Source organism: Numenius arquata, chromosome 9, assembly GCF_964106895.1.
Source record: "Numenius arquata chromosome 9, bNumArq3.hap1.1, whole genome shotgun sequence".
In the NCBI taxonomy this organism is placed as follows: Eukaryota; Metazoa; Chordata; class Aves; order Charadriiformes; family Scolopacidae; genus Numenius; species Numenius arquata.
Window position 1 is genome coordinate 1,920,486 of NC_133584.1, and position 25,616 is coordinate 1,946,101.

At 39.3% G+C, this 25,616-nt stretch overlaps 1 protein-coding gene across 5 annotated transcripts in view; it reads left to right on the plus strand.

The window, feature by feature from the left end:
* Positions 1-25,616, plus strand: part of PEX5L (peroxisomal biogenesis factor 5 like) — a 45,104-nt gene that overhangs the window by 11,908 nt on the left and 7,580 nt on the right. For 3 of the 5 annotated variants that reach the window (XM_074152948.1, XM_074152946.1, XM_074152947.1), the window contains 5 exons: positions 11,777-11,888; positions 13,734-13,943; positions 15,053-15,179; positions 16,088-16,184; positions 20,936-21,031. In XM_074152948.1, the coding sequence (XP_074009049.1) occupies positions 11,777-11,888; positions 13,734-13,943; positions 15,053-15,179; positions 16,088-16,184; positions 20,936-21,031 (642 nt within the window). The remainder of the gene's footprint in view (positions 1-11,776; positions 11,889-13,733; positions 13,944-15,052; positions 15,180-16,087; positions 16,185-20,935; positions 21,032-25,616) is intronic. The other 2 variants (XM_074152951.1, XM_074152949.1) reach the window with 1 other exon arrangement.

Genomic DNA, 25,616 nt, shown 5'->3' on the forward strand with positions numbered 1-25,616 from the left:
AAATACAAAAGGTATTTTTAATATGAATAGAACCTAGAAAAAGTGGAATAGAGTTCACTGAAAGTTCAAAGATTACATGGAAGTTAAACTATTACCAATATACTTCTAATTGAAGCAGAAAAATAAGTGAGAAAAATTGTGCATAAGGGTTTGATTTGAATTCCAAAATAAAATTTTTGTTTAACCTCTTCACAGCTTCTTTGCATTTGTCAGGGGAAAAAAAAGCTCACTTCAGAATTACTTTCTAATGAGAAATTTAAACCTAAATATCCCCTGGAGTCAAAGTTTAATTGTACAGTCAGCTATGAAATTCCCAATTTACTACAGGTCAGTGAACTTCAAAAGATCTGATTCAATAAAGTACTTCGATCCACACTTACACTTTAAAATATGATTAACTGCTTTATTGAGCAGTAAAAAAAGTGCATGCTTAATTGCCTTGCCAGCCCGATTTTAAACAAACAAATCTCACAGTGTCACAGGAGTTATTTGTCCCAGATCCATCACACCTGATTTAGATTCTTCACTGAAATACAGAAATTGGAAAGCTGGTAGGATCCCGATAAAGATAACTGAAAGAAATGAGACCTGCAGGAGGTAATTCATGTCCAAGATGATCCTATGGCAAATATACTCCGCTATTATATGGAACAGAAATGGGAGTTCATGAAAAATTCACCGGTAAAAAAAAGAAATGCAAAGTATATATTGAAAGCTATCCTCACTTTTGTTTATAACTGAAAGATATGAAATCACACAATAAGAAATTTTTGTTCACTCTGAGGGTGGTGAGAGCCTGGCCCAGGTTGCCCAGAGAAGCTGTGGCTGCCCCATCCCTGGAGGGGTTCAAGGCCAGGCTGGAGGGGGCTTGGAGCAACCTGGTCTGGTGGGAGGTGTCCCTGCCCAGAGCAGGGGGGTTGGAACTGGATGATCTTTAAGGTCCCTTCCAACCCAACCCATTCTGTGATTCTATGCTGAAATTCATCCTTTCCCATGAAAAAAAGCAGGCTACAATGCACAAGTTGTCAAAAAAGATATATGTTTCACAACTACACCCCAATTAACTCCACCAGATGCCCAAGAGTTTGTTTTTATAGTCTCTGAGGTAATAGTTAGCATTCAGGAACATTTTTAAATTTTTTTTATTTTAAAGTGAACTTCATTTGCATGCCATTTGTTGATCCAAGCACATTTATATTTGCTCAAGGACTTGAGTAAAATCCTCAAACACTTCCAATGCCTAAATCCCACTGATTATTCTTTTCTTAGTTCATTGGGCTTTTTGTTTTATTCTGGGGTTTTGTTTGGGGTTTTCTTCTTGGGTTTTTTTTTTCCTTTCTTTTTAAACTCCGATAGGAAATCTGGCAAATGCTTCCTTTCAACTTTTTACAGGAAACAGTAAAGTGAGCAAATATTCTGCTCTCAATTTATTATATTTTCTCACGTGTATATTGAGGATTCACTACATTAATTTGACCGCATAATCGTAGTTTTACATATAAAAGTTAAAGAGTCCCACTTGATCAATTGTGTTCATTCTAAGCTTCTTAGTGTTAGACTTGCATTGACTCCGTATAATGTTGTTTAGTAAACATTTAAGTGAATGGCGGAAAGTTAAAGTGACTGTAATTAGCTTCTGTTCTCTTTTATACAATTCTAAACCAGAATTAACTCAATTTCAATGAGTTCATATACATTAATTGGAAAAAAAAAAGACAAAGTCATGACAGTTTTGGATAATGACAATAAAGTTCAGACTACAATAATTCACTGTACATTCCAGTCTGTTCTGAGAACAGTGGCAATTTCCTCACTCATCTTAGGAAGACTAGACCTGACATTTTTTTATATTCTTTTTTAAAGAATTTAGTATTTTCCATAAATCTCAAATCTGTCTCATTTTATTTATTATAAAATTTTTTAGTAGTTTATCAGGGGATACTTCTACTGATAACTCTTTCATCTGTTATTAAAACAAGGTAAAAAAAAGAAGAGTAAAAAAGAAAATACAAAATTCATAAGTGCATGCTTACCAGTACAAATATTGATTGATTCTTTGCCTCTAAGTTAAATACTGCTCCACACTATTATTGCTTTTAGGGTAGTATGCATAATTTCAGCAGAAATATTCTCATGAGTATAATAAAGTTGCCTTGACAATATGCCTAAAAGTCATACATTGGCTGCTTGCCTAAAGTTATACAGATTTCTCTGACACCTAAATTAAATACACTTTCCATGAAATAACCGTTTTAATTTGAAATTATCACGGGAAATGAGAGTGCAATTTTTTTCATAAAATAAAAAGTTACCTGTACTGTTTCATACGTTTTAAAATGCCTTACCATTCCATAAGCACAGAAAGATTTGCACAAACATTTTTTATAAATAATATATTATGCCAGTTTAACTTTTTTTAAAATATGAAATATTTATGAATAGCAGTTAATCTTCAGAAATTTGTTGGTTCTTCATTCCTGAATACTCTAAGGAAAAATATACTATCCTGTTAAAGAGCTGCAAGCCACGTACTACAGTTCTATATTCAATGAACCTGCTGTTCATTGTGAAACTGTTCTGAATTCGAAGTCCAGAAAAATCCACAAACAGCTTTTGAGTTTCAAGCTTTTCAATCTGCAAAAACCTTTTCAAAGCAAGCACACACGCTGTGACAGAGCCCTACAGAGAAAGGCTGTATAACTTAACAAGGAATTATGACTTGCTTCCTGTGACTGCCCACAGTAAGGCATCCAAAACCACAACCTTATTCTAGATACGCTACACACCTCTATTTTAAAAGACAAACCCACAGAAAGGATAAGAAAAATCTGTGTGATCTCTTAAGTAATTACAGCCTCTAAGCAAAGATACAGCGAGGGTATAGTAAAAGATGAATTTCGTTGCACGGGAAATCAACAAAGGGCACTTTCAACACAGCTGGAAATGGAATGGCCTAAGCTTTACAAAAATTAAATTCTGTGACAAGCCCTGATATATTTGATATTGTTAATTCTCTCATCTTCGCCTTTACAGTCCTCATGCTGGTGTAGCATGAAGATTTGGTCTGAAAAAAGTAGTTGTGCATCTTTCACCTAAACTGGCATTTGATCATATACGATAGTCAGAGTAGTGCGTGAGGCTGTATACAACTCTTCAACTTACCTGCACGTCACTGGGGGGTCACAAAGAATTTGCACATGCAGCTCAGTTCCATAACCTGTAGCCTTCTTTACTTTCAACTAATGAAAAACATTAAATAATTTTCTAATGTTTTGTAAGCAATAATCATAGTTGTCCCCAGAGATGCTGCAAGAGTACAAATGTAATACCAATGTGAGTGAAAGAGGACTCTGTCCTCTGCACCTTATCTGAAAGCATTTGAGAGCTGTGGTTCTCAAACTCAGACTTCCTCTTCAGCTGGAGTCGCCACACAAAAAGTAATTTCAATGAATGATCCAGAAACCATAATCAAGCATCATGAGTTACCATTCATTCCCTGCAGATATTGTCATTACACTTGTGCCTCCTCCCACAGCACAGGTTTCTTCAGGATTTTCTCAGATAACTCTGGATTCTGTAGCCTTCCTGTTCTGCCAGACTTTCCTAACCTGCATTTACCCGCTTTCCGTGTCAGATTTGTTAGTCCCTCAACTAACCAGCAGGCCAGTTTAGGAGTGCAGCCTAGGTACTTGAATAAACTAACATCACAGAAATAATTTCTTTAAAGGAACACTTTGTAATTTCTTAGCGACTATACTACCTCAAGGATCTCTAAGCATCTGTGATAAGCTAATTTTGTCTTTGATCGGTGTTGCAGAGTAGTCCTGCAGCTCAGATAGTGATATGGGGAAGGGAAGAGGCTAAAAGACAAATCATGGGGTAACACCTCAAAGACAACACATAGCCAGGTGAGGGGAAAATAAATAAATAAATGAAATCTTTAAACACCCAGGGAGGCGAGGCCCTTCAGTTTAGTAAACAGCTTCCTTCACTTAAAAAGCGTATAGAGCATGCAGATATTAATGCAACAGACAGATTTACAGTAAATCACCTTTTCACATGAATAGTAAAGGCCAAATTGTCAGTAACAGTCAAATTTTGACAAGAGCAACTTTCCTCCCCTTCCCCCATGGCTCTGATCCAGCGAGACTGTTGAGCACATGCTTAACCTTGAGTTTTGCAGGACAGGTTTAAGTGCTTTGCTGGAGCAAAGCCAAAATGCAGGAGCCAGATACAACTACAATTCCCATGTTTAGTTTCCTTCAGCCAGACCAAGAGGAGCAGAGGGAAGGAGATGGTGAGCTGTGAGATACTTAGTTCTACCTTGCAAAAATAAATCATAACTTGTATAGGTCAGCACTTACAAACACAAATAGGATGCTACTGTGACACAGCGATCACAGCAAGTTATCCACGCAATGCAACTGCCATTTGCAAAGACACAACATAAGCATAATTTACCGATTTAGACACCAAGCATAGGTTTTAAACAACACAGTTGGCATGTGAATTTAAATTTAACCCAACAGGGTGTAAATCCAATAAAGTTTCTGTAGTAATCCCCCCACAGCTTCTCTGGCTTCGCACAAGCCCTCTGTCAGTTGTTTGCAATAAGCCCCAGGGGGTCGCTCAGCTTGTGTGATTTCAGGTAAGATATTGTCACCTCTGACTCACAGGCCACTCCACACACCTCCTACCACTTAGCAACACAGCACCCGTTATCACCTGCTGAGCAAGACTAGGCTTCAGGGAGGCAGCAACACCAAAGGGCTCTTTGCAGGAGGGTCAAATGAGTTTGTCTCAGTTTTAGAGCTTCCTGCAATTCACATTAGGTGGAATTCAGTTATACTGTGTGCCCTGTGAATTGATTCTCTCTTCTTGTGAAACCCAAATATCCAGCTGGCATGTCAGTTTTGTTGGGACATAAATTCACACAAAAGTGACAGAGAAAAGATTAGTATCACTCTGGCACAAGAATGATTCAAAGAGTCAAGTAGTGATCATGCTTACTTATACAATAACAAATCAAGTGTGTGAGGTGATAATCTGGATTGTGAAATATTTATAAACATTGTAGGAAAGTGGGTGAAGAAAAACATAATTCATGTAATTTGAACTTTTAGCATGAGACTAGTGATTTTGTCAGGAGTTCCCTTTACAAACCTCCCACAGAGAGAAGAAAAGCAGGTCTTCCACTTATCCTGCCAAGATAATGATCCACAGACACTACTGTCAGGCCAGTACTTCCAGTTCTAGAGAACAATAACCTCAAATTCTAGTTGTGGTTCCCATTTCTCAGTTTTTAGAAATAGCTAGTTACTGGAAATGAATTCACTTTTTCCCCTCTCACCCTAGTGAGCATCACCAAAGATCACAATATGCCAGATGTGTGCAGACAACCTATCTATAAAGAATCCATTGCTGTGTATCGTATAAATTAGTGACTGAAGTTCATGCTTTAGTAGATGCCACTGGTTAAGTTAAAAGAACAGTACAACACAAACTAACTACTCAAATAAGTCTCCTTCACCTGTTTGTCCAGTCTCACCCAAGCAGCAGACATGTTGCTCAGAGTGAAGTTCAAAAAAACAATTTCTCCAATAGAAAAATCCGAGTTCAAGTGTTCTTGCTTTCTCCCATGCTTGTTACCACACATTCATTACCACACACCGAGCTTTCTAGGTCAGACCTTTTCCCTGATGGACACCAACCTCACCCTCGCCACCCCACAGGCCAGTACAGCAGAAGGTGTAGGTGCCCAGGAGCAGCCTTGCTGCTGAACTGTACAGGGGATTACCCGTTAGTAGTCTGGTGCTTCCTAAATTAGTGCCTTGAGTAATTCAGTCAGCCTCAGGTGACAAAAACGAGTAGAATCCAATCCAACTAACTTGGGGAACTAATTGCATCTAAATTTTAGGTGCCTCTTGAACCAGTCCTTCTAAAATAAATTCCATATATAGCCAGTGGGAAAGCTAGGTGCCTTTGAGAGCTTCCTGAGGGACAGCCTAAATTAGGCAGGCAGGATCTCCCTCTGGAGTTGCTTTTCTAGGCATTTCTCTCTCCCTACTGAACATGGAGGGAATTTAGGCACTTAATTTAAGAGAACTAGTTCACTATGTGCTCAAAACATAGGTGCTAATTAGCTGCCTATGCCTGACTGGAACCCCCCAATTTAGATTCCAAACAGTTTATCTTAAAGACTAGCATTATGTTATGCCCTACTAACATTAAAAAAAAAAAAAGAAACAAAACAGCATGCATGGCGCACCACAAACAGATCAAGATCAGAAACTTAGTAAGAGAGTGTATAAATACGGGATGTGAGGACCATACCTTACTGACGGCCTCGGTGTGCTCCAGCACTCCCACAGCATAAGCCCAGCGCCCTAAGAAGAGAAAGCAGAGAAAGCACTTGTAGCCATGAGCAGGGCAGGTTGTGCAGGTGAACATTATCAACTGTAAACGGGACACTAGGTTAAGAAGTTGGTCCCATCCTCTGTTCCCCTGAGCAGCGGGTGTGCTCCAGCTCCCTCTGCCTTAAGGCCAAACTAAGCTGCTCCGTGGAAACTTTTCACAACAGAGCCCTGTCAGCTGCCCACCCCCTTTTAAAAAAATAAATAAATAAAATAAAAAACAGGCTACTCCCTAGATGTTTCATAACTCTTACTACAACACAGGATGTAGACCGGGAGCAAAGCAAACCCAAAGCCATAGCAGTTGCTGGGTACATACATCATCTCACATTGTCTCCAGCACAGTAAAACACACCAACACCATCACGGCAAGAGGCACCTGCATCAAAACTACAAGCCAAAGGCCCCAAAGATGAGCAGAAAACAAATTTTTACAGGACAGCGGAGCTGCCCCATGGTAGCAGGTGTGGGCTCACTGTGCCCCATGGAAGCCCTGGGCCTGAGGCTCCAGGCAGGGCCCTCCTGTGGGGACAAGGGGAGACAAGAAGTCCTGAGAGGATTTAGGGGTGGCTGCGTGGCAGAGGTGCAGGGTGGGTGGCTGAGGGAAGCTGAGACCAGGCTGGATATTAACTACAGGGAAGAAATCCCTGTCATGGCCACTCCTCCCTTTCAGGGGGCCAGCACTGCACCTCTTCCACAGCAACGTCTCCCTCGTGCCCCAGCGCACTCATGCCCGGGACCACCAAGGGTTTGATTTTTTTGACCCCCCAACCAGTTGCATCCAGCACAATTCACTGGGCTCCCACCTACCCTTTACTCCCGAGGAGCACCCAGAGGGAGAACCACCATGAGCCCCCTCTTCCTCCTCATCTCACAGCAGCTCTGGAGGCAGCACAGAGACCACTGGGGAAAGGACAATTCAGCAGCAAAGGCAGCTGCAGGTAATAAACTACATCAGCTGAATAAATGCAGACAGCTGAGGAAGGGTGGGTGACGAGGCACAGAAAATGGAGCCCAGGTGGTTCTCCTCAGGGCCTGTGCTGAGGGGAGACATGGCAGCCCTGGCCTCCAGCACAGCATCTGCCTCCACCTGGGCCGGCCTCTGAGCCCCATCTCAGATCTCTACTTAAATAATCCTCCCTTTGAGGAAATTTAAGCGGTGGGGCTCATATCAGCCATCACATGATACTTTTGACTCTCCCGGTATCACCAAAAGCTCCGTATGTATGCTTTTTGGAACAAACAAAAAAAGCCCGACAGCAGCACTGGGATGAGAAGAAACACCCTTTTCTGTGGTGCTGTCCAACAGCAGCAGTCAGTCAGAAAATTCATTTTAATTTCAGAGTATTCTATACTCTGGATGAGTGTCTTCAGATGTATTAGTAATAGGGAGTATCATCCTCCACAGATCTTAGATATCCTTCAGTTAAGGTGTGTGTGGGGTGTTCTTTAATTAAAATGGCTTTTACTAGGAAAAATTAAGTTCTTGGAGACATTATGAGAATTTATGGCATTCCCTGGCTAAATTAGCACTCAGAAATCAACAGTTTCGCAGGCTCTTGGTGTCTGTACAGATCTCGCAGCGCCGGCTCCTGCCCCGGCGCCAGGTGACGATGGGACACTTTCTTCATTTCCCTTTGCTTCTTCTCGTCTGCAACGTAGAGATAATGCTCCTCAGCGCCGCGGTGGTGCCAGGCTTGATTCATGAATGTTTTAAAGCATTCTGTGATATTCACCCTGAAAGGTGCTTGAGAACCATAAATTATTACTCTAATATAGATAATAGTTTTCATCTCATGAATGTTTTATAGCGCTACTCCAAATTCATGCCTGATATAACTCTAATAACTTGAGCAGAGTTAAACTAGGGATGAATTTGGTACGATATATGAGGCACCAAAATGAAATTCCAAGTGTGAGAGCGAGGACTTGCCAAGTGGCACTGCATACACAGAAATGTCAGAAACCTGCCCCACTGCCCGCTTACCTCCACCAAAAATATCACCTCTTGGCATTCTTTAAGGTCTGATTCATCATGAAATGTCTGCTTCAGGACAAAACATATTTTTCTAATATGTTCTATGGCTGTGCATACATAGTTTGTGTTTACTCAGAATTAGCAGACTTGGTAATGTATTTGCTGTCTGTTTTGACCCAGATATTTCAGTTGAAAGCAGATTATTTCTCACAGGAGCAATGCTTTTAAGAAGACACTTCTACAGCTTCCAGTCCTTAGTCATGGGAGCACAGGACATGGGACCAGGAGGGATTCTCTGGGCCACAGTCCACTTCTCAGAAGCAATCACATTATAAGCAGCCATGGAGAAAGCTTGTCAAAAGCCATTTTGAATAGTTAGGCTTTTTGTCTCCCTACCCTATAAAAAATGCTGTTCATACACTTCACTGCTGTGACAGTTGGATTCTTTTAATTCCCAGACCAGATCTATTCATGGCCAGTTTAGATCTCTTTGTTGTGGTGCCAGACTTTCTCAATAGCTGAAATAACTTTCCTCCTCCAATGTCATCTGACCACTCTCCCTGTATGTATACATGAAGAATAATTATATTCTTACTCAATCTTTGTTTTGTTAGCCTAAGAAAGTCAAACTCTTTTAGTCTCCCTGTAAAACATATTCCTTATTCCTCTGCTCATTTGGGAGGCCCATCTCTGATGAATTTAGTGTATATGTTCACAAAGTAAGAGAGTCACAGAAGAGGAACCTGTTTGTTTTCTAATTAAACAAAGAGGCTGTAAATGCAGCAGAAAGAAGACCCAATTTAGTAAAAATTAAATCTTGTGTTTGCTGGCAAAATTGATGAAATGGATATTGCCACCAGTCTTCTTTCAGTTTGATGGTAGAATTTTATCCAGGGATTTTGAACAATACACTGCTGGTATCAAACTAATGCAGGCCTGTTGCTGAGCCCACTTCATACTTTGCTTGAACCCTGGAGAAATCCAGATTTTTGTTGATTCTAGTCTCCTTCCCCTCCACGATTCCGATTCTCAGCATTACTGTCACTTTTCCCAGAGTTTATCCTCTTACCTCCGCAACAGGTTTGGTCAATAAATTGCCTTCCCAGTAGGTCTTTGGATTTTTTGTTCTTCACTGTCTGCAGTGAGTGATCTTGGCTGTTTGGTTCTCATAATCCTTCTTCATTCCCTCCTTCTCCCATTTCTTCCTATTAAAGAAAATTTCCATGGAAAGTAATGGGAAACTTGATAAGCATCCAAATCTTATGCGTTAATGTACCCTACTGGTACACTCTTAGAGATACAGAAACAGAATATTCTTCTTTCTTCCCTCCTTTCCCCCTCCACATGGCGTAGGACTTTTCTTTATGCCGTTAGTATATCACCGAGTAGGTGATTGAAGGTCCAGCTGACCCAGAGGCTTTGACAATCTTTCTGCTGGATGCTGTATTCACCCAAATATGCAACTTGTTGAAAAACTCAGCAGCTGTTACCAATGCTAGTTCCTAAAACGGGATCTGTAAGTAAAAAGAAAACCATATTCAAGCAACTTTTGCTGATATCTGAATTTGATAATAATAAAACTTTTAAAATATTAAAAGTAATTTGGGCATGGATTAACTAGGCATCCACCTCCTTTTTTTTTTTTTTCACAAAGAGAGATGAGTAAGGACTGTCACTAAATCATAAACACAAAACCAAGGTCCTCTTAGGTCTTAAAATATTAGTATTAGGTAAAAGTATAGACCTGGAGATAATGTCGGTACTGTAGAGCCACCTTGAATGGAACTCAAAGGCGCGCAGCTGGTATAAATGCCATTTCCAATCAAGTGTTGAGATTTACCACATTAAGCAAGTAACTTCTGTGCGTTGAATGAGACAGCAACCTGGAGAATCAATTCGGAGAGTTAAAAACCCGATGATGATGAAGTCACCTGTAAGGTCACCCACCCGCAGTCTGGGTATGCAGTAGTGCACGCAGAATTAGAGTTTGGGACAGCATCATTGCCAGATTTCTGAATTAAGTGCCCGCATTTGCACGTTCTGCCACACACAGTTGGGCAGGGAATCACTCCTCTGTCTTCCATGTTACTCGTGTAAATTGGTATTTCAGTGCAAAACGCTAAGGTCCTGGGCCAGTGACTAAGTGCACATATTATACAGTCAGTTGGCGTTAGGTACCAGCTTAAATGTTTGATCCATCAAAATAATGGACTTTTTATTTCAATAGCTCTTGTATTTTCTTGGAACTTTGTAATACAGAAACCAATTAGTGAACAACAGTGAATCTCAGCTGTTTTGTTGTAATAACTTTAGAGACAATCCTGCTACTGGAGTCGCTAAATGCCAGTAACTAACAAATAAAAAATGAGCATGAGTAAACATGTTTTTTGCCAGTTTTTGTCCATGTTAGCATCCTAAATTTAAAAGTTAAAATATATCTGAGAGAAAATTTTGAAAATTCAACAGTGGAAAAAGAGTGAGAATAGAATGGAGAGAAGAGAGGATAAAAGTAAAGCTGAAATAACTCCAGATGAAAGCAACAGACAGAGGGAAACATGTTTTTACATTATTAAAGATAAAATAAATGCAGGCCACACCATCAGACATCCCTCCAGCTCAGCTTAGGTCTTGATCCTCCAATCAGAGATAGATCACGGAGAGGAGACTTTTATTTATGAGTCTGTTTTACTGTTTTGTCTTTTTAATCCCTAATACCTGAAATAGCCTGCGAGATAGAGGTTTCTTTTAGGTAGCAGAAACCCAGTGCATTTGTGCAATTACTATAAAAAGGGAAAACTGCTCATAAATAAAAACCGTATTATGAGTCTTCACACGGTCAAAACTCCTGCAGGAAGTTCATACATTCACCAGGCTCCACCCACTGCCGTTCACATGTCTTTGTATGGCAGAGAAGTGTTTTCCGTCTCAGCAGGTTATTGTTCCATGGGCTAATGCATATTTGCTAGATGAAACGGTATTGGGCAAGTTCCGGGGGGTGAGATAAAATGACCACTTCCAAACCCTAAAAAAAGCCCTGTTTAGTCTCCAGGTGATAGAGAAGGCCAACTTCACCCATCGATTTGGAGGGAGTTACAGCAGGGCTTGTATACTTTAGCCCCATAAGCAATAGTATGCAATAATTGCGATGGGAAAATCACCTTGCTGCTTTATTTTTGTGCAATTTGTAAAACTAGAATATAATTTTGCCCCAAAAGAGTCTGAAGTTTTTCATTTTAAGCCCAGAGCTGTTTGTACATCTTCTAATTGTAATATCCTACTGTCTCCCAATCAAAAATAAAGTGCGGGATAGTGTGAGAATATGTTTTATTTCTTTGAATTCTGCACCCCAGCAACACTCTGTGACCCTGGGTTTTTTTGTTGCCAGCTGGTGAACGAGCAACAAGAAAGCAGACCCCTTCTGAGCCCCTCCATTGACGACTTTCTCTGTGAAACTAAACCAGAAGCTGTTGCAAGGCCTGTAACTTCAAATACTGCAGGTAAACAAAGTTCTTCCCTGTCCAGCACTAGAGAGAAATAATTTTAGTATTATCTAAATTACGGTACATTTTTGTCATTTCTTGATTTCTTACTGTTTGCACAAAATTACAAGCTGGTATTAAATTATAATTGCTTGATCTAATAGTAGAAAAAACTTTGTTCGTTACAATTGAGGGCAAATGTGATGTGATGCAAATTCTAGCAGATCTCTGGGGCTGAATTCAAGGGAACTTGTTTCAGTTCAACGGGAAGCACATACCGTTTTGACCAATTCTCAATCTTTGTTTTTGTAAAATTTTAACCTATGGGTAAGCCACATTTAGTCTGGTTTCAACCAAACCCATTCGTTGCTCTAGAAAGATTTTCTTCAATAAAAACTCAGATGGGATGTCAGAGAAAAGGGAAGAGATATCAAACGAGTTTATCCAGGCTGCATTCAGACACCTTATCCATGAAAGGATCGAACACATTTCTTAGCTCCTTTGTGTAGCGGTGAGATAGTAGAACAGATAATAAAAAATAAAAGTGAATCCTGAAAGCCTTTTGAATTATATTGAATTATATTTGAAGTATATTGTCCTTTGGAAGTGTTTTTAGAAACTGGCCTCCTCCCATTCGGTGTTTGTGCAAAGGTAATCCAAGCGGTTGAGCAAATCAACCGAGATACAATAAAATCAGCACAGCGCTACTATGTTCTATTTCTATCCCATAAAATGAATTGGTTTGTTAGAAGCCATTTAATTAAAATCTATACACATACAAATTATTAAAATGAGTAATTGACAGCTGGATGATTATCTTCACATCTAATTAATACGTCTAAAGCAGTATGCAAGTTCTAATAACAAAACCTGGAACACTGAATTAAATAATAATTGTAAATAATATTTTTTCCTTTTATATATAGCCAAAGATATTACAGGGATGAATAGAAATATTTCAAGTTTTCTAAGAGTGGTGTCTTTTGTAAGAAAGTAAGTATCTGTAGATCTGCCTTGAATATCGATCAGATTGGGGGGGGGTAATTAGATTTTTTAATAAGAAAACAAAAGTTTCTTATTCTATGAAGACTGATGAAACTCAGTGATTTACCAAGAACACAGATAATGCACTGCAAGAGATAATATAAATTGATCTGTCAAAAACACCTGATAAAATTATGATAAAGAGGGAGTTTTTCTATCTTTTACGTGCTAAAGAATTTTAAATGTTACTTTTTAAGCAACTCTTACATAAAGAACTCAGACTGAACATGCCTTTCATGCTGATATGAAATATCTTATTAATATCAATATTAATATGCTTAATAGAAATAGCAGCAGAATTTATAACTATATTCACTGTTTGTCCCCCAAAAGATAAACAGCAACAGCAGTAGAAACCATTACTAAACATTCCATTATTTCTTCATGACCCAAGAAGTTGTCTACTCCTCAGCTTTCTCCACAATGGCACGTGGCACCAAAAGTAGTGCCCAAAGCGGCTGTTACCAGCACTGGAGAAATCATAAGATTAAACCAAATCTTATCTGAAAGGTCAATTGTCCAGGGAACCCTCACAACAGAAGAAAATCTGCGGAGTAAGGCCAGAGCCTTAAGACCTAAGATGTCTTTACAATTTTCAGAGGAAAAGCCATTTATGCAAATCAAGCTTTTTTCAACTGCATCCAGTTAAGCACCTGCAATCCCTAGTCATAATTCAATATCGTCATCTTTAGCCAGGAACTATACATCTACTCTAGTCAAATGCAAATGCATTAGTAATTTTTTTCCAATTAAAACAAATTTTAAAAAGTGAGCTATTTGAATTAAAACAACATTAAATTCTAACATTTTGTCTCTAAGTATTATCAGCAGGTCTGGATCTCTTGGATCTTAGTGAACCTGTCTTACAAACCCAAAACAAAGTAAAGAAATCAGAGACTCCATCGAGAAGCGAAGGCTTAAAAGCTTCAACCCACAGAAAGAAGACAGACAATTCTGACCTTATCAGTGTGGATACTGAGCAGAAAGCCCAGACTGTCAGAGTTTCAGACAAGTCTTCACTAGATTTAGGTAAGAGTGTAGCTATTTTATCAGTGCTACAGAGCCTTGCTTAGCACAGGTGGCTCCTTCCTACTATCACAAAATAACGAGCAACGCCAGATTTTTTGGTTGCACCTCATTTTAGCAGGGAGTGGAACCTTCCTTCCACGTTATAAACCACTTAAAACACTTCATCACTGCAAACACATTTTGCTTTTGCCTTTGCCATTGTACCTATTAAGTTACCAGTAAATGTGCAAATAAAGTTTTGAAAGGATTCTTTCAGAAAAGAACTTAATCAGGGTCAGTAAAATGGTAGAAAAATCTATAGGGGTATGATGGGAAACTGATAAAGTCCATAATAGATGTTCTTTTCAGAACTGCAGATGTCAGAAATACACATGATATTTGTAAATGCAGCTTTATCTATGCATATGACAGAAAAAATATCCATTCTTGACAAAAGAGCTATATTTGCACAGATTGAAAAAAAAAATCCCAAGCACAACTCAATATCTGCCAAGCGTGATCTATAGATAAGCTTTGGAAAAGGTGAATTTAATTTAGTTCCATCCAAACTAAATTACTTGCACTGCGACTGAGAAATTTGCAAGGTAAATGTAATTTGTACCAAGGTAGCAAATTTTCCACTCATCAGCACAGGAATTCCTTTAGAGAACTTTATCTTCAACCAGGAGCTGAACATTTGATTTTTGCAAAGGAAGTCTGACACATGATTGAATAATATCAGTTGCTGTCACAGTCATTTTTAAATGGTAGTCACTAAAAGAAGTTGTATTTTTAAGATTTGACTACAATTAGGAAATTAAAAATATCCAAAACTATCAAATACTTACTATACTTTTATCAAAATATCTAAATTACATACAAATAACTGATTTTAAGTTTAGAGCTCCACTGACATTCTGACCACCACTGCTAATACATTTAGAAAAATGTTGTGAATTCCCAAGTGTTTTCACAGAATATCAGCTAGAAACGTGCACAGCATTTCTGTACATTGGACCTTAACTAAAATACAGTCTTTGGTGGCACCATTTTCACTATAATCTACATTTAACAGAGTTTTCTGCAGTAGTTTCTTTAAAATATTCATCTTTTCTTTTCTTATCTTTCAGTGGATATTCAGACACAGCTCGAGAAATGGGACGACGTCAGTTTTCACGGAGACAGGAGTAGCAAGGTTCACCCTTCTGCAGAGCGAACATCAGCATCATCAAGAGCTCCATCAAAAGAGCTTTTATGGTACAACTTCTTGCTTTCCTTACAAAACCATTTCCAGTGCAGCTCTTGTAATTCACAGAAGTGCTGGCTTGATGACAAGCCATATTATTAGATCTGTTATGATTACATTAAGTGCATTCAAACAGACATTTGGGACAATGTATCATAAGCAAGAACACTATAAAATGACATTTTGCCAGCAATTTTTCATGTTGTGAAAAGTAGCGGGTACAATTACTAAATAAACGGTGGGGAGAATTCTACAGAGGCAACCAGTGATCCAAAACCAACAACAAACATGAGTAAAATGAGTAAAACCAGATACTTGGCAGTGATTTGAGAGTCACCGGGTATCCAGTGGATTTTGGTTTTGCTACCAGGAGGGCAGAATTTCAGTGTATAGCTGGAAGAAGAGGCACCATAAAATACCCAGCCAAGTACTAACTTTCATGCAGTTCAACATCCCCTAAAACTGCAGGGGATGTAAATGAGGGAAGAATCGGACTTTGCCTTTGGGAACAGTTCATGTAGATTAATTCTGCTGCCTTCTTGATATGCAAGCAACACTCATTCACTACATTAGGCATGACCATAATTAGCATTTTCATACACTAGAAGCAGTTTTCTGACCACTGACTGCTTATCCTGTATCTTAACCTGCCCTTTATCTGTGGGTTTCTCTAACTTAGAGCTTTACACAAGCTCTGCTCAGTGAGCTTGATTTTGGTCTCCAGGGTTTCATTGTCTAGGAAGAAAGAATATTAGGATATTGTGGCACAAAAATGCACGTATGCCAAAGTGAAGTCTTGTATTCTTGTATTCTGTTAAAGGAAATAACCTAATTGATCAATATGTGCTTATGAAGCTAAAAGAGAGAAGGCAGCGTGTCTTAGTGTGCGGTGATGAGTATGTAAATGCATCATTTCCAGGTCCACAGAAAACAGATCCCAGTCAGAGCTGACTAACGTCAAGAGTGCCTTGGACTCTGATTCAACGTCAGAATTAGAACTTGCACCTGCAACACAGGTAAGAGGATTTGGAAGATTTATTAATAATAAAAAGGCAAGTAGGAATTGTCCCACTGGCTAACCAGTTACATTCTGGAAGAACTACTCAAGGGATATTTTCAGGATCATCAATTAAAAGACCCGTACAGCCAAATGTTCACACAGCTTCCAATTAAGATGTTCTGAAACTAACTTAAGGATGTCAGCATCCCAAACGTTCAGAGTTTAATACTACAGTGAACTGTGACCTTCCTGTACAAAGACTTCAAACTACAATTTACAGCATCATCTTGTTTCCCTTCCTCCAGTTCTGAAATCCAAAGTCCTAATGGTTCCCTCTCTGTTATGTATCTCTTCACAAGGTCTCTTGGTCAATCAGGAATCCCCAGAATTGGGAAATGGCTAAGGGATACAGTAAGGAATCATTAGTCCAATGTTCATTAGCAGTTTATCTCCACATGTGGGAGATGGATGTGGTCAAAGGACTTTTTTCTGCTGGAAAAGGAACTCTAAGAGGAGAGAGCTCTGGGCTGAAAGTCTGCAGAATTGCCCAGTTCCACTGTCATATCACATATTGGACAGGACCTTCCTTATGGAAATGATTACTTAGAGTTTTAGATATGTATGTATATGTGTAAACATATATTTATATATGCACGTAGATCAGGCTGTTTATGCACCTTCTTTCCTGCTGCTTATTTTTTAACTGAAAAATTTCACGTTCAGCCAATGCCACTGGCAGGGGGAAGAGAGAGTTGTTTGGTGGATTCACTTTTAGTTGAAAATAATTTTCTCCTCTTCCACAGCTATTTTTAGACCTGGACTTCAAAACCTTTCTGTCAGATGGAAAATCTGGAAATTAATGGAAAATAATAGCCTCATTTGAAAATGGAAGAATTTGACAGTAAAATGCCAAATGTCTTTTCCTGAGATTACGCACCCGTTTCTGCAGAAAATAGAAACAGAACCCAGTTATCAGGGTCCATTTCTGTGTTTTGGTTAGGAGAAAAGTCTCCTTTGCTTCCCTGCCGTCTCTACATTACAAACAGGACCTTTTTTGTTCCTTTGGAAAGCCTAACACTAGCTGTAATCGTGATATCTTGCCTTTCTGTGCAATAGATTTATACATCTCAGCAATGGAAAAGATCTACTGCATAATGCCATCCACTTGAGATGGACGGTGTGTTTTCACATGCTTTGTCCAGCTCATCTTTAAGTACCTCTAACCCCTTTTCAGGATGCTGTTCCTCAGCCTAATAGATCTAAATGCCAGGAAGTTTGTGCTCGGCTGAGACGTGTGTAAATCAGGTAGACAGTCACAGAATTTAAGTGCTGTGGCTTTCTGTAAAAGCAGTTACAAATTTAGTATATCACATCTCTACTTTATATGGCCTATTTCCTGTTTATCTTCCACTAGAATAACAGAGGAATGAAAAATCCACATTTTTAATTCAGTATAAGTTCAGTCAGTTGAGGCTCCGTACTCTTTTGTTAAATGACTGGTATTTCAAAATGAAAAAAAATTGAAGTTGAATCAGGCAACTTGAAAAAGAAGCAGAGTCTAAAATTCTTGCCTGTTGTTCTGATATATTTCATGCTTTGTTTTGTTTTATCATTGCTTTTTTTCAAACTTGTGATCCCTTCAAGTCATGAAATGTTGTTAAACCGGTAATTAGTAGTGCAGAGAAATGACCCGAAGTGAGATTGCATTCTTATTTTAGGTAGTTTACTTAGAAATTTAGTATTTTCATTCACTGCCTGCTTCATCCTGCTTACACTTGGGCTGCCAAAGTTGTCAGCTCCCACCAAGTCAAGTAGGATCATCTGTCTTGACCGAGTTCTTAATCTGCTTGTAAAAGAAATCACGTTAGAGCTTTTATCAAAGCATATGTTTTCCATACTTTGTCCTCTATAGATCCTGTCTGTCTCATTTAAGGGTAACCTTTGCATATGCAACAGATTCTGCCGTACCCTAAAGATTTCATCTTGTCAAGCTCGCTGCAATTTTCCATCAGCAATTTCCCAGACAATCGCCTTCATCACTCATCTTTGACACCTTAGATTTAGTTCCTCAGAGTGAAATACTAAGTAACTAGGTCATATTTTCAATAAAATTATGCAATCTTCTTAACAAAATCCTGTGTTTACCAGCACGTGTGCCAATACAAAATCACAAAGGCATGCTTTGAATTAATGAGGGAGGAATGTGTTGGAACGGGCAGTACCATGGTGGCTGTCGTTGGATGTGGCCATCTCGCTTCTCAGTCTTCTCCTCACACCACACGGTACCCGTTACTAACTCTTAAACTGCATTGGCCCAGAGGATGGCTGTTCTTTCTTTTATCTGCCATTCTGGAAAGTTCCTTGTTAGGCTTTTCTTGCTTCTCTACTGCCCCAACAACCTCCCTCTCCCCTTCTGCAAGGCTGCACGGGCTGAACATCGTGATTTACAGCATTGTCCTTGACCCCAGGAAATTGCAGTCACTGGAAACAAAAGATTAAAAAGCGGAAGTAATCAAACAGTTTGCAAGAGCCAACTGGTGAATAATGAAAAAGCCTCGGGACATAATTAATGGCTATCAACAAGAGTTTTGTGTCAAGAAACCCAAACTCAATTCTTTGATCAGATTACAGGTCGGGTTGATAAATGTTGCTGTGTGATACTCTGCGAGATGTTTGAATTAATGTACCATATTCTAATTTTAAAATTAGCACCATACAATATGAATGAATCAGCTGCTAAACAAATTAAAACCGGGTAGCTGAAGTTCTCAAGCACAGCGGCTGTTTACTAGGAGCTGTAATCACATGGGGGTTCTTCTGTGATTCCAAAGAGAAATGATGATCTTCAATATTATTTATCTGAAAAGAAATATGCAATATTATTGATCTGAAAAGAAATATTCAAGCCATTCCTGATAAAATTAGCGTATGATGCAAGAGTGGAATGAGAAAAAAGTAAATAAAAGAGTCATAAAAATGAGCTGGTGACCAAGACATCTGTAGAAATCTATATTCCAATACAGTCGCTTGAAAAATCGTAACATTTGAGAGCAAGAATGCAGGCTGTACTTACAGCACTACGCTGGAAGGCAATTGGAAAGGAATCCGTGGTTCAGAGTGTAGGAGAATGTCAGCTCGAGTGCTCCCTGGGCAGTGCTGTGGCAAGGAGAGCGGGTAGAAGCAGACAGGATTAGTGGGAAATAGGAGATCTCCCAATTTCTGTGCAGAGAAACGGCAGGACAGGTACTGGAATATAGGGTTCGCTTTGGTTGACTGTATGGCTATAAAAAAATAAAGAGGGAGAGTAAAAGAGACACCAAAAAGGTTGAAATCTGAACAAAATGCCTCATAATGAGAGAATGGAAGATCTCAGTCTCATTATATCATTTAGAAGACAATTAAAACCTGATTAAAGTCATCAGTATTTTTCCACAGAGAAAATAAGAAGTACTAAAAGTGCTTTAAACTACTGGAAAAAGCATAAGAAGTGAGAGCTGGAAACAGAAATTAAAATTAATAAGAGAAACAAGGAAGGCAATTAAACGAATTTGCAAACAAAGTGATAAGATTAAGGTCTCTTGATAACTTGAAATTAAATCCAAGCACCTTCCTCAAAGACATATATTCCAGAGAACCTCAGTTTATTCTCCTTGGAATGTCAGACTCATCCTGTGGATGATGAGTGACAAATACCGTCCTGTGATATACAGACAAACGGATTATTTCAACCAGTTTTCTCTTCTGCCTTAAATTCTGTTAATCAATAAAATAGCTGTTTAGTGTGTAGGATGACAACCTGAAATCAATTCCTGGCCTCACCCAAAGAAAAATGCTATTTTCCAAACCACGTGGAGAAGAGGCAGTAGGTGGGAAGCCAGGCAAGTATTGGATGTTTCATCCCAGCAGGGCACGTTCCAACCCTCCCGGATACAGCCCAATGAGTCTGAAGTGAGCAAAAGGAGCCTTTTAGCTCTGTGGCTCATTGGAATTGAGTATTACAAGTACAGTCATCAGAAATATAATCACATAAATTAATGCAATTGGGACCACGGGCAGGCAAATGGCTAATGAGTTTAACCTCTGCCAAACACGAGGGAAGGGATTAGCAGTCAGAGGTCTCTTTAGCAAGATTAGGCCACTTTGTGCTTTTCTGTGCTATCACTGAATACCGTTTGGGTTTGTACTCTGCCTTTTGTGCAAAAAATAAATGTTTTTAATAAAAAAAGAGGGAGAAACTTCTTAGGTACTTCCAATGGGATGGACTGATAGTAAGGTGCAGAAGAGAGAGCTGCTGACTGTAAAAAAGACTTGTCCGTCCAGTGAAATCCATAGCAAACTTGGTTCTCCAAGTGATCCCAAAACAGAACCTGAAAGAAAAACACTAAATGTACAGGGAAAATGAGACACTTTCTTCCTGGAGCACATTCCCACAGTCATGATACAGGAGAAGGAGCAATTACGGTAAAAGCCTTACACAAAACAGTCAGCTCTTCCCTTTGTAGCCCAACTCTTGCATTGTCTTTTCTTGGATGTCTCTATCTTTCACGCATCCTGAGTGAAAAGAAAAGTCTGGAAAAGATAAATGACTGCTTCCCATGAGGAATGATCTCTGCTGCGGTGTAAGAGAATTCAGAGGAATTCATGCAGGGACAGAACTAGTTTTGCCCAAGAAAAAGGCCATTTGGAGCTCTAGGCAATTAAGGACATAACTCAGAAATGTGGCAGAGAGTGTATCATCCCCTTCTGATTTATTCTTTTATTTTTTAGGCACGATCAGCTAAGGAGCAGCGTTGGGGAGGGCCCCTTCTCTCCAGAAATCACTCCTTGGAGGAGGAATTTGAAAGAGCAAAGGCAGCTGTTGAGGTATTACTTCATTTGCTGATTTCATTTTCAGCTGATGTTCTATGGATTTCTTATTCATCTTGCAGCACAAGCATAGGAGGAAGTTGGAACTGGATTATTTAAAGCAGAGAAAAGATACATTTCCTGGAGTTACTCATCTCAAATAGCAGTTTGTCTCTTTAAAAAAAAATAATAATAACCTTTGCTATAAATGAAGATTAGACAGAACCAGCTTTTCAAGCTCGATTTTTATTGCTACAGCAAGTGGGCCAAGAAAAATTCCCCATAAGTGTAAGTACTTCCAATCTTAAAGTATAAGAGCGAAACATATTTTTCGCCAGCAACTGCATGTGTGCAGTCAGTTACTCAAGCTGAGACACAAACCCGTTCCCCGCAGTGAAACTGGAATTCAGCATCATTGATAAAGAGAGCGATTCCCTGCTGTAACGGGTACAGCAGTACGGCAGTAACCACACACCAATGCATTTTTATAATTAGTGGCAGGATGTTAAATGCAGGAGAACTCTCGGTAGGTATTTGGAGAGTTCTCCTATTGCACTTCTGGTTTTTTCACTAACTGCTACTTTTCCAACATGAGAAATGCCTCTGGAGTGTTGTCCTGTACCACTGGTTCTAATTGAAATCCTGATCCTGGCTCGAGACAAGGTGGCGTACAGTTTTTTTAACAGATTCCAATAAAAAATTAGATATAAGCATCGATCTTGAGCATCATATCTTCTCAGGGATTCAGTCGGTGACCCTTCGAAATTCCATCCCCACACAGAGCCACGGCAGCTGCATCCACCAAGGGCGAGAGCTCAGGCCGAATAATGTAACAGCCACTGAAATGAGTTTTTGGGGTGGAAAGGATGAGCCCGTGAACTGATTCCTGAAAACTGATTACTTTTAGCATGAACTGCAGTCTCATTAGTCTCCAAACATCTAGAAGACTTTAAGGATATTTGGGTTTAGATTTAAATTTTAGTGTCTGTATTTTAATACTCCTCTACATTATCATTCCAGTGTTGGCAGTTGAACTATTCTAGATGCATATTTGTTGATTACAAACAAAACTAGGCCTAAATCACATGCTGGCTTCTGGCTAGAAACAGAATTTCTTATTTAAGGAATTAATTTGATTTGCAAGGTTTTTTCATGATACACTAAGGTAAGACTGCGTGGTTTCTATCAGGGTTTCTCAGGATCTTATCGCACAAGGCTGAAATGGACACCATCAGCTGAACTATACACTGAATGAATTTTTCTCCTATTTTTTGAGTGCATTGGTTTTTTCCTGATGAGATAGATTCTTTATAAACAACTGCTGGTGATGCACAATAGATTTTTTGATGTCCCACATCATCCCCATCTGCTCCCAGCAGGAAAGGAGAGACTTGGTTTCAGGTTGTCGCTGCTGAAGATGCTCTAGATCTTCCAAATTGCTCTGCAGCCTCATCCTTAGGGAGGGATGTGGTGGGCTGGGATCTGCGATTGCGACACAGGGAATCTGATGATGAACGTCTCTGCCTTACGGTTAGTGGTTAAACAAATGACCTCAGGACTCTTGGAACTGCCAGAAACCACCTGTGATGGGACTTCCCAGACATTCAGCAGAAAGAAAAATGAGTTTAAGCCAACGAGAGATTACAAAACGTTACTGAATTACTTTACAGACTAAAGGAAGGAGGAGAATATATTGTAAAAGAACCCCCTGCATATTAAAAGGTCATTCTGAGACCACAAAGGTTGTTTAAATGCTTTAAGGTAGTCTCAAAAGCAGCGATTAAAAAGAATCTAATGAAATGTTTCCCTATCTGTGTAGCTGGCGGTCTTATTCTTCCTGCTTGATATAGAAACGGGGACCAGGTAGTTCAAATGTAAAGGGAAGGATTCTTCAAGACCTCATAGAGCAGTTATTTCCATTTGCATATGAAAAGAGTTGAATTTCCATCCTAACACGAAGTGGTAAGAAAGCTGGAGTGATTGAAATAAATTGCAGCCCATCTCAGAGAGATTAGTGCTTTCTTAAGCGGAGAATAGACATGGTTCAAAAATTCATCTTTCAGGCTTTGGATGTTTCTGTAATATTCTTCAAAGTGGTAAGATTAGCCAGAAAACTGATCAAGAAAAGGAAGCAAATCTCAGGTTCTTTGTGGCCTAGTTCGAAAGGAATTAATTAACAATTCAGAAAATGAAGACACCAAACTTTATCCTCCACCCAATATTCACTTTAGAGCTTTGGGAATGGTTTTAAGATGTCAGACTTTGCCATTAATGAAGATCCATGAGGTAATTCTTTCTTAAGAAGGTTTAAAGATGTCTATGCCGTTGGGAAATCTTTTAAGAATGAAGAGGTAAGTAAATTAGTTTTTTTACTAAAGAGGGTCCAGATTCACTTGCAGCGATTGGGTGCTTGCAGACTTCCCTACTTTTTCTGCCATTCCAGAAGTTGGATTTGATTTTTGCCTCATGCCTTTGCTGTGCACGTGAGGGAAGCACAAATAGCCTAAAATCTTTATGATTTCCAAGTGCCACACCAAAAATGTTTTAACGTAATCATTCTAATAATTAGCTGTGTTTTACCAAAAATTGGTACTTTTGAATTTTTAAAAAAGTGCCAGCCGGGAGATTCGGATCCATCCTGTACCTACATTCTGTTAAAACGATTGTTTTATCATCCACCATCCTACTGGTAATGAGTTAGAAGAAATAAAAATGAAACCAAGAAAGTGCAGAAACTCCCAACTGAGAAATGTCTCAGAGGTGGAACAAAAAAGCAATTTTGATATTTTCTTATTCCACATTTCCCTGATGTAGAGATTAAACTGCAGTTGCCACACTGTTTTGTGAGTTTAGGCAAAAGAAATTTTGAGCTGTCCTTCTCAGCATCATTTTATTTACAACACCGTGTTGCACGAGCCATCTGCGGTATAATATACTGCTCTGAAGCACCAGAATATATTACACCTGAATTATGTGACAATAGTAGGAAGAAGATGGGATTAATTCATTCTAGCCTAGGAAAATGTAGTACAGAATCATCAGCTTGTGGTTCCCACGAGCACTGGTTAGAATCCTTTCTGTATTCCTGGCTCGCTATTTCGACATCCCTTTGGATGTGCCTAAGACTGCCTAAATCACATTTTAAAGTGGGATTTAGGGGTCGTTCAGATGCATTTTATTACATTTTATTACTACTCTCTCAAATCGCAGTGGAAATCTTTGCCTCAATGTACATTTTTTATCTCTAAACTGTACCAAAGAGGCATACTTCAAACTTTGTTTTGAGAAGATATCAGCCAAGGTATAATCTTACATAGTCAGAACACGTCTAATTTACCGTGCCTTTCACATCAAAGAGTATGTTGTACATTAGTATGTACTAATTCAAAGAACAACCACAGAACCTTTCAGAGAATCACAGAATGCTATGGGGTTGGAAGGGACCTCTGGAGATCATCCAGTCCAACCCCCTACCAGAGCAGGTCCACCCAGAGCAGGTTGCACAGGAACATGCCCAGGTGGGTTTGAATGTCTCCAGAGAAGGAGACTCCACCAACTCTCTGGGCAGCCTCTTCCAGGGCTCTGCCACCCTCAAAGTAAAGAAGTTCCTCCTCATGTTTAGATAGAACTTCTTATGTACAACTTTGTGCCCATTTCCTCTTGTCCTGTCACTGGGCATCACTGGAAAAAGACTGGCCCCATCCTCCTGACACCCTCCCTTTAAGTATTTATAGGTGTTGATCAGATGCCCCCCCAGTCTTCTCTTCTCCAGACTGAAAATACCCAGGTCCCTCGCCTTTCCTCATAAGAGAGATGAACCTTTCTTTCTTATGCATTGGTCAATAAGAAACATTGCAAATTAATTTTTGGCAGAACAGGACGGGCAAAATTCTATTCTTAAAGTTATGAAAATGGGTAAATTCAGAAATTAAGCAGCAATATTCAGAAAGTGCCCTTCCCCCTGCTCCCTTCACCCCCTTTCACTCTGTCATAGGAAGTAAAGAGCCTGGAAATATTTTGCCTCCTATTTGTTTAACTGCTTCAGCATATTTTTAAGTACTAAGAGTAAAAATAGCCTCTTTGACAAAATGCAGATTATTCTGCTTGGAAGTAGTCAGATGGTAGGAACATTTTTCCTGGTTGTCATTCCACTCAACTGCTGCAGATGATCTGAGAACGTGTTAAATGTGTTCAACCGGTCTCAAAAGTTTTGCTGTGTCCAAAGTAATTTGCCGGCATTAAGGTAGCAAAAGCATTGAAAGGAGGTAATTGGCACCAGTCACGTAGCAAATAGAGTTAAAATTAGATCTAGGAGTCGTGATCCACAGCCAGATTTTCAGCAACACTCAATATTCATTTAACCCTCCTGCCACTGAAGTCAATGAGAAAATTGCTACTAAGGAGAGCTGAGGTAGACTTAGGCCTTTAACGAGGACTGGGTGATATCTACAGTCCTCTTCCTCAAGGACATTAAACTGCTCTGCTATTGACATTGCTATTTGTCACGCCAATATTATATATTATGGCATTTTTTTTATGGCACGTAACCCAGCGGCTCGGCGTGGCTGTGCCCTACCATTTTCGGAACCCCACATACTGGACG